This window comes from Peromyscus eremicus, chromosome 2 (genome assembly GCF_949786415.1).
Source record: "Peromyscus eremicus chromosome 2, PerEre_H2_v1, whole genome shotgun sequence".
Classification (NCBI taxonomy): domain Eukaryota; kingdom Metazoa; phylum Chordata; class Mammalia; order Rodentia; family Cricetidae; genus Peromyscus; species Peromyscus eremicus.
The window spans coordinates 135,058,610-135,073,026 of record NC_081417.1 but is presented as its reverse complement, the minus strand read 5'-3'; the positions used below and the strand labels follow the sequence as shown (position 1 = coordinate 135,073,026).

General features: G+C 45.4%; 1 protein-coding gene across 4 annotated transcripts in view; it reads right to left on the bottom strand.

The window, feature by feature from the left end:
* Rragc (Ras related GTP binding C) overlaps window positions 1-14,417 on the bottom strand; it is a 48,184-nt gene that overhangs the window by 17,104 nt on the left and 16,663 nt on the right. The window contains exon 7 of one of the 4 annotated variants that reach the window (XM_059254928.1): window positions 11,779-13,239. The exons of the other annotated variants lie outside the window; for them this stretch is intronic. Coding sequence (XP_059110911.1) covers window positions 13,088-13,239 — 152 coding nt within the window. The 3' untranslated portion in view covers window positions 11,779-13,087. Of the gene's footprint in view, window positions 1-11,778; window positions 13,240-14,417 lie in introns of those variants that run through there. 4 annotated transcript variants of the gene reach the window in all.

Sequence of the window (14,417 nt, the reverse complement as noted above, 5' to 3'; positions counted from 1 at the left end):
GCACAAGAAACAATTAGACAACCTCTAAGAGGAGCGGGAAGTGTGGCTCAGTCGGTGGGGTGTTTGCCTGGAGTGCGTGAAGCCCTCAGGTGGATGGACCAGCAGCACTGCGAAGAGTGGGTGTGGCACCCATGACCTGCACCTATAACTCGAATGTAGAGGCCGAAGAATTAAAAAACAAGGTCATCCTGAGCTACACTGGAGCTTGAGGCCAGCCTAGACTATATGAGACCCTGTCAAAAAAAAAAAAAAAAGCAAAAAAACAACACACACACACACACACACACACACACACACATTGAGAAAATGACAGTGACAGCCCTTCTACATGGACCCAGGTTGTTTAATGAATGTTCTTGAACATTGTCTCAGCCCACAAGTTGGTTTACTTTGAAGATGATTTAATGTTTGCCGTCACTTGGGTACAAACAGTGACATCCACCTCATGTCCCAAGTAAAAGCTGAATGGTGTCAAGCGGAATTGAAGGGGATGAAGGGGCTGGAGAGCCTAATAAGACAAGTAGGAAGTGAGGGATGCCATCCTGTCCTGGCTTCCGGTTTCTCACGCATCCATTCACCCTGTGTTTATTGGTTACCTACACTGTGCCAGCGAGGAGGAGGTTCACTACCCTTGGTGGATAATTATTGCTTCTGTCAATAGAGTGCCATGGAACATATTTCTTTGTTCAATTAAGTGAGTCAAAATTCATCTTGCTTTGAAACTCTCACAATAACCCTTGTACTGACTCCTGGTACTCTGAGCTGTCACAACCCAGGAATTCAGAAAAAAACAGAGCAATGTACTGATTAACAGGTACACATCTGACGCCTCACATGCATCTGTTTGGCACTTGGGGATTGCGCGCGCGCGCGCGCACACACACACACACACACACACACACACACACACACACACACACACATTGATCCTTTGTGTATGAAGTGCTGGGAGACCAAACCCAAACCCACTTATTTCCACAAGCCTACGTTCTGTCCCACCACTGAAGCCTGGGCACAAACAAATGACTAGATGCAGTCTGAGGGCAGTAGTCCTCAACACCAAAGAACAATAAGTCACATGGCAGCAGCCTGGCTTGGCTGGAGGGGGATGGGCCTGGGATCACTCTATCTTAGTCACCCCAAGAGACTGGGGAGTAGAGCTAGGTCGGGTCACGTCACCATCGAGAACATGAACAATGAAGGGCTGAGCTCTGCATGGCACAGGCACAGGGCTCCAAACAAGAGCTGAAACAAGGACAGCCACAGAGGGACAGAGAAGGGCACGCGAAGGAAGGGCAGCGTGACACTTTGGAAACTGCAGATGATAAACTCTGCCCCCTACTGAGTTGAGAACCTTATTCTGATACGTGTAAAACCAACAAACATCTCTTCGTTTCTCTTCTATTTCTGTAGTCTTTTTTAAAAAATGAATATATGTATATTGTTAATTATAAAAAGGATACATATTCATTTACTCTAGAAAAACTGGAAGACGCTGTTAATATGGTTAAAAAAACTGAAAGTTATAAAGCTTTTCAAATCTATGTTATTTTTAAAAAAGTAGAAGAATCGATCTATTTAAGAACATCCTAAAATGGGCTGCTGAAGCTTGTCTGAAAGATCCCGTTAGTACCCCCATCAGCATGGAGCTCGTCCTTTGAAAGAGCGCCCATTTGATAAAGGGAAGGAAAGCTCATTATTTTAATTAACGTTTCTTCTATCACCAGTGAGTTTATGGTTCTTCATATTTTTGGTCTCTTCTACTTTATCCATGCGTATCACATACTAATACCCTTCCCTGTTTTATTTTTGGAGTGTAATTCTTACTGATTTGTGAAAGTGTATAAAAATATTAACTTTGTCTATTATGCACGGCGAACACTTCTCCTGGTTCCCCTTGTTTTGTTTATAGTACATCCTGACAGAAAGAAGCTTTCGCTCTTACATAAACACAAACACACAATCAACACGGTTCTTCAATCCCCTCTCCCGGCTTGCTTCCCCTCCCCCTCCTTGGTAGGTTGGTAAGCCCATACAACTTAGAATCAGAAAACCCACATCCACTCACCAGCTGCGTGGTTTAGGGGAAGTCACGTCACTTCTCCGGAGTCACGGTCTTTCCCCTCTGTGTCCTAACTTTCGTCACGATGAAATTCAATCAACATTGTATTATATATATATATACACACATATACACACATTGCTCACTGATATAGCTCCAGAGCCCAGAACAGAGCCCTGTGACTGGTAGGCACTCCATAAATACATGATGGATGCGTGACTAAATGTCTGGCTCTACCCCAGCCCACAGCAGACAAATCAGTACTTGAGATTGAGCCTGACTGTCATCCACAGCAGAGCCCAGAAGTCACGGCTCCTAAGCAGTCCTCCACCACGCAGGAGCCACCTCTGGTAGTACTGTTGACAATGGTCCCATCGTTTCCAAGCTCAGGAAAGTGAAGTCTGGACTGAACGCACAGTGGGAGCCCAGCACCGCTCTGAGGGCAGCCCAGAGGGGAGCCAGTGCCCAGGTCCTGCCTCTCAGCCTAGTGCGCCCTTGTCAGACTTCATTAAACTCACCGCACCGGAACACCACAAGTGACTATTGAGTGGCACACTTTGATCTCCCAAGGCCCATGAAACACTGGGTATAGGAGAACAGGAAGAAGATACGAGCCAGAGGAAAGGGTGGCATGCTGTAGAACCCAGACGTCTGAGTGGGGAATGGCTCTCCACAGCTGTTTGTTATTACCCAAACAAGATTCACTCCATCAACATTCTGTTAGAGGAGGTCGGCTCATGAAGACCCAGCCCTCCCTGAGGTCCTATAAGCAGTTAATGGTTCCTGCAGAGAGGACAAGATATTTTCTCCAGTAGTAGCCACTGGTAAGGTGCACATGCTCCTGTAAACAGCCCTTACCAAGCTCCTCTAGGTAACTGATTAAATGTATGGATACACACACACACACACACACACACACACACACACACACACACTAGCCACATGGTAGTGGTGCATGCTTTTAATCCCAGCACTCCAGAAGCAGAGGCAGGTGGATCTCTGAGTTTAAGACCAGCCTGGTCTACAGAGCAAGTTCCAGGACAGCCAAGGCTACACAAAGAAACCCTGTCACAAAAAAGAAAGAAAAAAAAAGAAAAAATGAATGAACGAACGAACGAATGAAAGAAAGAAAGAAAGAAAGAAAGAAGAGAAAAGAAGAGTGGGAAGAGAGATAATGGTGAATATGATCAAAATACATTATATGCATGTATGAAAATGTCATAATGAAACCATTATTGTGCATAATTAGTATGTGCTAATAAAATGTTTGTTTGTTTGTTTTAAGCATCAACACCTTCAAAAGAGGAGCTGAGCCAGACATGGTAGTGTACACCTGTAATCCTAGCATTTGAGAGGCTGAGGCGGGAAGATTGTAGGTTCAAGCAAGCTTGGGCTACCTGGTAAGAGACCAGGAAAATGACTCAATGCGTATATCTAAACGTGGCTTTGCAACACCCATATAAATAGCCAGATGCGGCATGTGTAACCTCAGCACTGGGGAGGCAGAAGAAGGTGGATCCCTGGGGTTGCTGGCCAGAGTCTAGCTCGGTGGTTTCCTTTTTTTTTTTTTTTTTTTTTTTAATGGTTTTTCAAAACAGGGTTTCTCTGTGTAGCTTTGCACCTTTCCTGGAACTCACTTGGTAGCCCAGGCTGGCCTTGAACTCACAGAGATCCACCTGGCTCTGCCTCCCGAGTGCTGGGATTAAAGGCGTGCGCCACCACCGCCCGGCTCGGTGGTTTTCAACCTGTGAGTTGCAATCCTTTGAGGGTCAAACTTTTGTTTTGTTTTGTTTTGTTTTGTTTTTCAAGACAGAATTTCTCTGCGTAGCTTCAGATCCTGTCTTAGAACTTGATCTGTAGATCAGGCTGGCCTCGAACTCACAGAGATCCACCTGCCTCTGTCTCTCGAATGCGGGGATTAAAGGTGTGCGCCACCACTGGCTGGTTTGAACAACCCTTTTACAGGGGTTGCCTAAGACCATCAGAAAATACAGGTATTTACATTACAATCATAACAGTAGCAAAATTACAGCTATGAAGTAGCAACGAAAATAATTTTATGCTTGGGGGTCCCCACAACATGAGGGACTGTATTAAAGGGTCACAGCATTAGGCAGGTTGCCCTGGTCTAGCTGAATCAATGAGCTCCAGGTTGAGTGAGTTTTAGTCTCAAACAATGAAGAGAAAGACAGCAACATCTGGCCTACACAAACACAGAAGGAGAAGGAAAAGGAGAGGGGAGGAGGAGGGAGGGAGAGAGATGGGGGAGGGAAGCCAGGAGACTTCCTAAGAGGAGAAATCAAGACGGGAAAGGCGGAGTCTAAAGGCTCACTAGGGGAAGAACCTGGCCAGGGACCCCAACAAACTGACAAAGGACCTCAAACGTCCAGACAGGAAGAGGCTGTTGGCCGAGAGGTAAAATAATGACAGACGCTTGCTTAGGTCCCTAAGACTATCGGCTTAATGTTCTACTTGACCACAGGACAGTTGGTTTCAGACTCATGACTTCCTTCCCCCAGACTGTTGCACTTGCTCAACGACACTGTGCCAAGTGCTAATGTATCAGTTTCAAGAGAAACTCTCCTTTTATAGATTTTACATAGATAGGGGCAGAATTGGAAACCTCAAGGGGAAAAAAAATGTAAAAACCTGAACGTGCAGCCAAGTCTGGTTTTGTATTTCTGGTCTAAAGGAGCCTCCCAAACGGCCTATGCTTAGACTTACAGCTAGCTGTTCATCTTTTTGAATGCAAGGGAAGTCAGGCAGGTTCTGGCTAGCAGGTCCAGAGGATGCTGCACACAAGTTCAGGGGCTTTCAGAAGCCTGTGCCCCATCCACTGATCCCTATACTCATGTGGTGAACCCCCTGCACTAGAAGTTTATCTTAAAGAGCATTTCCCTGACCTCAGACTTCAAATTCTGTAATTTGACAGACTGGTTCTGGCCAAGGAGTTACATCATTGTTGAATTTTTTAACTTGACACAAAAACTGGGTCTTTCCAGTTTATTTCTTTGCAGAAAAGCTAAAAATAAAATATTGAGGGGACAGGGTCTGTATAGTCTAAATTGGCCTTAAACTCACAATCCCCCTGCCTCCACCCCCTGCCTCCACCTCCCGAATGCCGGGATTACAGGCACCACTGTGCCTGGTTCTTGGCCATGATTATTTCCTTTCCCACTGACTACCTGCCTGAGTTCCTAACCAAGGATCATGACCCCATACAGTGTGCAGATTTATCTGTCAGGCAAAGACAAGCCGCTGTAACAAAGCCCCCAATCTCAAAGGCTCAGCACCAGAAAAATCTGCCCTGCATACATATCCATCCATCCAATGTGAGCATCTGGGATGAGCCTTCCACCGTAGATCCACATATCTAGGGTCCTTCCACACGGAGACTGAAGTTTTAGCATTTTGTGCTCGTCTGCGACACTCTAGGCAGAGGGATCAGGACTGGGGGCTGAACCTTGAAGCAGTTCCAATTGCATCATCCCTCTGTGTTGCTAGAACTTACACAACAGCCCCTAATCACAAGAGAGGTTGAGAAGGCCTGTCTTGGTCCCAGGTCTCTCCTTGTGACCAAGAAGAGAAAGTCTGTCTGTCAACCAGATACTCGGCCTCTGCCCTGGGTGGCGCAGCTACCTCAAAGAGTTCTAAGATGCACTGTTCCAAGTCCATATGTAGCCCTTCTGCCACCAAGAAGGTGGAGCTCTGCTCAGGCATTGGACAGATGAGACTTCAAGTCCAATCTCTGTCAATAAAACTAACAATATGCAACAAAGAAAAGAAAAATCTAACAATATGGAGCTGGTTGTGGTGGCACATGTCTTTAATCTCAGCACTAAGATGGGATACATAAGATCATGCTTTAATACACACACACACACACACACACACACACACACACACACACACACCCCTGGAAATACATTCTTACAAGTTCCTCCGCTCGTTGCCTCCGTTCCCTCAGCTGTAATGTAGACCAACAATGGAACAACAGTTCCAACCTGATGGAGTAAAGGAGAGGTGTGAGTAGAACCCTCAGCACGACTGCTTATAATAATAAAAACAGTCTGACAGTCATTAGAATCTAGCCTGGATTGTCCTTCTTGAGACAGGATCTCATTATGTAGCCCTGGCTGACCTGAAGTTCACTCTGTAGACCAGGCTAGCCTCGAACTCAGAGATCCAGCTGCTTCTCCCATGTTGAGATTGCAGGCATGTACTACCAAGTCTAACGTCTGTGGTGCTAAGAGCAGGATCCAGGGCCTCATGCACGCTAGGCAAGCGTTCTACCAACTGAGCAACTCTGCAAGTTTTAATGAAAGAAAATAATCTAAAGAAAGGAGCTTTGGGGCTAGACTGGGGGAAATGAGCATACTAGTTCAACAAGCATTTTTCTGACCATTACCTTGGACCCGAAAAAGAAGTTAAAAATCAGTAACTCGTGACCTGATGATGTCTGGGAAGAGGAGAGTCAGGAACCTCCAGAGGTGCACATACATACACTCAGGTACACACAGTAGCCCAGGTCTCTAGCTTGAAGGACTTTTGAGGTCACTAGTATCCCTGGGCAAATTTAAGGCCTGTTATTTGTTCTCACTCCCCAAGTTCCTGTGCTGAACCTTGGTGGTAAACATCCCATGCCAGCCATCTGGTTTCCCTCTCTATCTGCCAAGAGCATCCTAACTGCCATCTCAGCCTTCCTCCTCCTACCGGATGACCACAGTCCTCTAAGCCCACCCTGCATGTGCCCTGCCTTGCTCAGCGTGACAACCCACCCTCAAGTACAGCCGTCTCCCCATCACTCTGGTTCTCAGAGGACATTTCTTGTTTTCTTTCATTTCTTTTTGTCTCTCTCTTTTTTCTTTCTTTCTGTTTTGTTTTGTTTTGGTTTTGGTTTTCAAAACAGGGTTTCTCTGTGTGTAACAGCTCCGGCTGTCCTGGGACACCGCTTTGTAGACCAGGCTGGCCTCCAACTCACAGAGATCCGCCTGCCTCTGCCTCCCAAGTGCTGGCACGGAAGGGTTTAAGGAGAGGGTACAAAGCATTATTTCCTGCCCCGTAGCATCTTCATTTCGGCTGATCCAGTGCAAGTCTGGACAGTCCTCAGTGTGGTGCCAGCCAGTCTCATCTCTGTAGGAAAGATGCTGCAACAGAGGGTCAGAGGACATTTCTACTGCAATCTAGCAACTCAAACCTCACACGAGCTCCTTTATGCCAAACATCGTGTCTTTCTCAATCATCCCATTTCTGCCAAGAGGCTGCCACAAGGGCACACAGCAGGGACGCAGAACCCAAGTGCTCTGTCTTAAACATTAACCCAAAAAGAGAGACACTAGGCCACAAAGGCAGCCCCCACTCGTGGAAATTACAAATCACTCCATTATTAGAGAAAGGATCGGTAGAGCTCTGGGCTGATTCTCTGCCCGTCTCCCAAAGTTGCCAAGCCAGAGCCTTTTCTGGAACAAAGCCTCCATTCAGAGCATTCCAGCACTGCATTTTTGGAATAATATAGGCCTGGTCTGCTCAAATACATTACCATTCCCCTTTGAGCTGGCTCATTACCTGGAGTGCACAGTGTGGCAATTTGGATGGAGGCAGGAGAAAACGTTGAAAGAGATGTGCACAGCTCACCCAAACCACATGTGCCCCCGCCTGATTTTGAAAGGAACACAAGGAGCTGCAGAGATGGCCCAGCAATCTGCTCTTTTAGAGGACTAAGGTTTGGTTCCCAGTGCCCGTATGATGCCCTTCAACCATTTATAACTCCAGTTCTGGGGGATCCAACACCTCTCCTGACCTCCTCGGATGTACATGGCACACATACATACACTCAGGTACACACACAAAACTAAGTTAACAATTTTAAAAGAAGCAAACAGAAAAAGAGCACTGCAGACTATTAACACTCTGCTTTTACAGTCCATGCTTCTGTCCACTATGTAGCTTATTATAACAAACAGAACCAATCATCTCCCAGATGCCTCCATGTTTGATCACAGTAGCTCAGGTGATGATTTTTAAAGTATAAGAAACTTCTGGAGAAAGTTGTGACACCTTAAGAGCTGTGGTTGGTAGATGCAGACACTTTGAAGTCGGGGGGAGGGGTGTAGGGGATGAAATCAGGGGTGAAAGTGGTTTCCTATCCTTCAGTTCCTTATTCTGTACTTTGTAATTGTTTCAAATTAGTATATTTTTGGCAATTTCATATATATATATACATATATATATATATATGAAATGTATTTTGTTCATGTTTGCCTGTTGTCTTCTCTCATCTCCCTCCCTTCTGAACCCTTCTTTTTTCCAACTAGTCCCCTTCTACTTTCATGTGTATGTGTCTATCCCACTGAGTTTAACTGGGGTTGCTGCATATGTAACATTCTAAGTTCTATCTAAACAGATCTGGAGGTGCATTGATGTATCTGTTTCCTTTTACATTAAAGTTTGTCTTTGCAGAACAAAGTCACAGCCCTGGAAGAAGGCAGGTACTGGAGGGTCATGTGATGCTGGTCTTCTCCTTTATAAAATTTTTATCTCTCAAGTTCAAGTGTGAAATAATTTCAATAAACCTCATTTCATGCAAAGGAAAGTGATGAAAGCTGGTATTTTTAATTTAAACATGTGGCATTTCCTCCCATGGGAGCCTTTAAGGGTACTCACAACACATCTGTAACAAATAGTTTGGACTGTAGCAGATTCTGGCCGCTATGGGAATTCAGATAGAGCCATCTTCTTAAGGACCCTTTGTAACTCAACATACAATCGATGTTGTGACCTTCATCCTAGCTAAACCTTGTTAAAAAGAGAAAGTTGCAAACTGTTCCACTTCCAATAAAATTTCTCAGATAAGTCTTGAATATCTTCCCAGAGGAACGACTTCAGAAAACCATTGGGTCTCTAAGTTAGGCGAGCCCTTGAGTGGTACAGGCAATAAAAACTTTCAGAACTCAGCAAATAAGCAGTCAAGAAACTATGTGTTAACATAATACAGCACCGCCACCTAGGGGCCAGATGCTAAAGCACCAGACAGGACAAACAAAAAAACTAGGCATGCTATTTATTTACCATCCAGACCAGGACAGAGCCCTGGCCTTCATAGCAAAGCCTGGGTGTGAGGCAGTTCACACATGCAAAGGCTTTTCCTTAGTCTTGGCATGTTGAGAAAAAGCTAGTCAAATAAGCCTGTCCCTTCATTCCCTACAAGGATTGGTGCAGAACCAGCCAACCAAAAAACCAGCTTGCTTCATGCAAGACACTTAGAAAATGGTATTTAAAAAATCACTTCCAGGTTGGGGATGTAGGACAAAGGTAAGAGAGAAAGCATTTGCCTCCCTGAGTATGTTATCCTTATCCTCACCTTGGCACCAAAAATAAAAGCCAAATTCCAATCCTATTAAAATGTTTCAGTGTGGCTTTGTGTGTTGTTCATAACACTGCTTTATGGGCATTTCCTAACGGGTCAAATAAACAGGCATATGAAATATGGCGCCAAGGTAAGCAGGCTTCTTTATTGCAGATCTCCTCAGGTCCTTCGATGTCTGTACAATGACTGTACAAAGCCCATCTCCCAGAAGAGATGACAAGAAGCATGCTTCCAGATTGAATATTAGAATCCCTTTTCTGCCCTACACACATGAACAAACCCTCTCTCCTCAGTCAGCAAGGTCAAGCGTTAGTGTAAGGATAGGGACTCTGTAGAGTCCGTTTCTAACTCCAGCACTCCCGTTTGCCTCCTCTGTGCCTCTGTTTTCCCATCTGTACAGCAGGAATGGAGTGGCTACCTCACTTTATGAAGATGATTGGTAGCAGCTGCTACTACCTCACGTCCTTGGGTGTCTGGTGCCTTACTCTGGGGTAAGGCAGTTCCGAGAAGCCATTTTGTTAAGGGAAACACGTGGCTTTAATCCCAGCACTTGGGAGGCATAGGCAAGCAGATGTCTCTGAGTTCAAGACCAGCTTGGCCTAAGCAGAACAAGGAAAGGACAAATAGAGAACCTTACCAAAGTCTATCAATCTCAGGGCTTTTCTCAATAAGGGTTGAGAATGATGCTATCTTTTAAATCACATTTCTCTGTATCAGCACAGAGCTCATGTAAAATCAACACAACTCACAAATGATACTGATATACGTACATGTGTGTGCAAAACATACATAACATTCATTTATAACTTATAATCTGTATCTATGTATTGCAAAATAGGTAACATTCATATTCTGTGTGGCCATATATGACATTTCTATCTGTGCACCTGTGAACGTGGGGCACAGGAAAGCAGCCCTTTTGAGAACTAGCCGCCTCACTGCAGAGGAAGTTAAAGGTGCTGGCCAACCTTCCCAGCTCTGAGGTAGCTGTAGGTAAACAGCCACCGGGGACCCACACATTTCAGGTAAACCTTCTTCCTGAATACTTTCCTTCCCACGCCTTTTTTTTTAAAGCTGTTTTTCACTTTTTTTCCTTTCTTAATCACCCCTGCATTTATAATTTTGTCAAGGTAGAAAAAAATAATTTATTGAGCCCCTGAGTAATGTGTATGAGTTTGGTTTTGTAAGACAGGGTCTCTACTCTGTAACTAAGGCTGACCTAGAACTATGTACAACAGCAGGCTACTCACTGATTCCCCTGCCTCGGAGCTTTCAATTATGCTTGTGGGTTTTGGTTTTTTTTTTTTTTTAAAGTCACCTCACAGTTGCAGGGCACAACACTTAAGTGACCCTTCTGAGTAGCTAAGGCCACAGGTGCATGTCACAACAGAGTGCTATGCAAATCGTGAAGCAGTATCTCCTCCAACCCTGGGCTCAAGACAGGAAGCAAATAAGGACAGGTGCTAGGTTGAAGGACATGTCCTACTCTGCTACCAATCGCACGTAGGACGTTTGGTTTACCCCAGCACTTTACCGCTGTGGCTTAGGCATGAGGAAGGACATCCCCTGCTTGGAGCTGAAGGTACACACCATCCTTCCTATCCACATCTCTTCATCATCTGACCTGTTTCCACTGTGCAATATATTTAATAGATGTTTTTTCAGACAGCTTGTGACTTCTATTTTGAAGTTTCAAAACTTAAGTTCTAAATTAGTCTAATTATGAAATTAGACATCCTTCAAACAATACTTCCTTCTGGTTAAGTTAATGACTATTTCTTAGTCGGCTTAGACTCACCTAACTATGCTTTTATGTAAATACTGACATCCAGAAGTCAGTAATGAGTACCTAGGAGACTTGGTACCATGATTTTAGGGGTTGTTCTCTTACACTTTTGTTTGTTAGGGGGTAAAGGCAAACATGAGCGACCATGTATGTGTGGTGCTCTCTCCTTCCACCTTGTGAGTCCTAGGGACTGGTCATCAGGTCATCAGGCTTGGTGGCAGCACCGTCACCAGCGGAGCCATTTCACCCACGTCTTCAACTCCTGCGGTAGCTCAGTTTCCTTACCCTCAGCCTGGATGCAGTACACAAGCCATGCCAGGCTCTGGACACCCCCCACCACCAGTGGGACTGTTGACATAAAACCCAAATCCAAACAAGTTCTCCCCTGGGCCCACACCTCCCAGCCCTTGGCAGAAATGAGTCATGGAGATGACATCAAGACAGAACCTGAAGTCCTGAAACAAGGAATGGGGACCGCACATGGCAGTAAAGGACTGGAACTGATGAGAGAAGAACCACTGTGTCTGCCCGCTAAGCACTCTCATACTTCACACAAGAAAAACGTTTTTTGGAGTAAATACATTTATTGATACCCATTTTACATATAGTTCAATGAAATCTATAAATATAAAAGCATTTTTCCTTTGGATATCACCATGGTCCATGTAAATACTCAACAGTCAGTCATCTGCAGGAAGCACTCCAAGTCTCACTGCTAGGTTACAGACCTGAGTACATATTATTCAACAGCGGCACTGATGCACTCAAGTGGCCCAGTGGCTTTGGAATGTGACTACTGGGCATGTGCAGTAAAGAAAATGTGTAAGTCTAAATCAATGGGAAGGGTATCAGCCATGAACAAGAGAAACAATTATGAATTCATATCCCGGGCAAAGGAAAGTACCACAGCTGACACTTGGTGTCAGAATCCCGGAGACAGAGTATGTAGAGTAACACACTGTCCCACCACATGCTTCCTCCAACCCACAGTGGACAGTCCACCAGAGCCTTAGGGTCATCTATGGTCAAAAACAACTCTTAAAGAACCTACATAGTGTAGAATAAAAGGCATGGCATCAAAATTAAAGAAAAGTGAGCTAAGTACTTCAGTGACATAATGGGTTTGCCCCTCACCATGGGGGACTGTGGGAAGGAAACCTTTCTGTCTTCAACTCCCTTGTTACACTGTGCATGATCACAATCAAATGAGGAGACTGCATCCGTCTGCTACCCAAAACGCCGGCGTGGAAATTCTCTCCTTTCAGTTTTTTCCTCACCACAGCCAGGAAGCTGACGCAGCTCTTGCTTGCTGAGCCTGGCTCTCCCCGACACCACACAGGAATCTCCTTTTTTCTTCAGGACAAACACAGAAGCATCCTTTGCTGCATTTTCTGAGGCAGCAAGCTAATGCACTTCCACGGTCTGAGAGGTACAATGAGATCTGAGCTCTGAGAGGCAGTGTTAGAACGTAAGCAAAGCAAGGTCTTTAGACGCTACTCAAGTGAAAGGCTAAGGGAAGCGGATAAACTCGGTTTTCCTGCTGTTGGAGGCTGGAATTGACAGCGACATTCACTGGTAAAGATGGATAACCAGTATCATCTCCAGGTCCAAATTATCCCAACTATTTAAGGTAGGACCCAAAGAGGAGAAAGCCACACTGAGTTCTGAGGTCTCTAGAGTTCTTTTGTGCCGTATTTTAAAGAGATAGTAGCTTCAGGTGCACAGAGCCGGCTCAAGGGCTTCCGTCTACATGAGAAACTTCCCATCGTCTCCAGACTCCCACAGGCAGCAGCTCCCGTGTTCTGTAGCACGTGGCATCTGACCCTGGAGTGAGGAGTGAGCTGGCACTGGGCCTCAATTGCTGAGATTCAGACTAGATGGCATTCCGTGGTGTGCCATTGTGTGCCAATGCTTTCAGGCTCGGGGCACTGGTCTGGTGACTGCAGCTCCTGTGAGAAGTCACACCCACCTCAAACACCTCATGGATAGCTTTTCGGAAACAGTGGAAGTTGTAGTCTATTAAACCTGTGAGAGAGAACAAGAGCCTGTCTACTTAATGTCAACTGTGCAGCTCTCCACCATCTGAAGTTCTCCACATTGCAATCACGGCAAACCAAGAACTCAGCTGCTAACACTGCTGCCTTACTTTAAGGCAGGAGTGGACAGGGCAGGCTGGTAATCTAATGAATCAAGTGCGGCTGGGCAGTGGTGGCACACACCTTTAATCCCAGCACTGGGAGGCAGGCGGATCTCTGAGTTTGAGGCTAGCCTGGGCTACACAGAGAAACTCTGTCTCTAAAAACCAAAAACAAGGGTTGGGGATTTATCTCAGTGGTAGAGCGCTTGCCTAGCAAGTACAAGGCCCTGGGTTCAGTCCTCAGCTCCGACAAAAAATAAAACAAAACAAAACAAAAAACAAGTGGGAAGGTGTTAATGAAACCTGAAGTCAGGGTAAAATTCTTTCTACTACTAAACTGCCCTCTAGAGCAGTTAGTGAGGTCTGCAGGAAACAGGGAGGCAGCATGAGTACAGGCTCAGCAGGGCTCCAGCACCCTACACCCATCTTTGGGAGGGGAGACTTCCTCTCCATCTGTTTTAGGAACTGAACATCCACTTGAGACTTTGGGTGAACAGAGGTTTCTCTTGTGACAGAAAGTGCAGGTCAACATCCCCCCCCTACTTCACTTGTACACACAGAACCCCAACTCTGAACAAGCAGCTGATACTGAGCCCAAACATTCCATTTCTCAGTCTCCCCTGAGATAGATACAGGCACTTGGCTTGAAATTCTGAAATGCTCAAACTGAACAGCAAGCTCTTCAATTCTTAGAATCACCATATACACCCACTGGCGTAGCAAGACCATCCCACCTGCACTTGTCCATATCAAATACCAAAAAGCACCGTGTGGCCTACCTAAACATCATGTGACCTTTCAGTAATTTATAGCATACTGGATAAGTCATTGAAAACTATTGACAGCGTGATAGCGGATGTAATGTGTCAAAAGCAGCAGCATCAGGTCCACACTTTCGAGCATATGCTAGCAGGGCAGAAAGCCAAAACACAACAAATCAAAACAATCTGCCAACTAAAGAAGTCCACAGAAGGGAGAGCTAAATGCAGGCAGGGCAAAGCTGGCAATGAAAACTTCATGGATGAGGCTGAACTCTGGATATACTGGCTAGATTTCACTAAGTCTA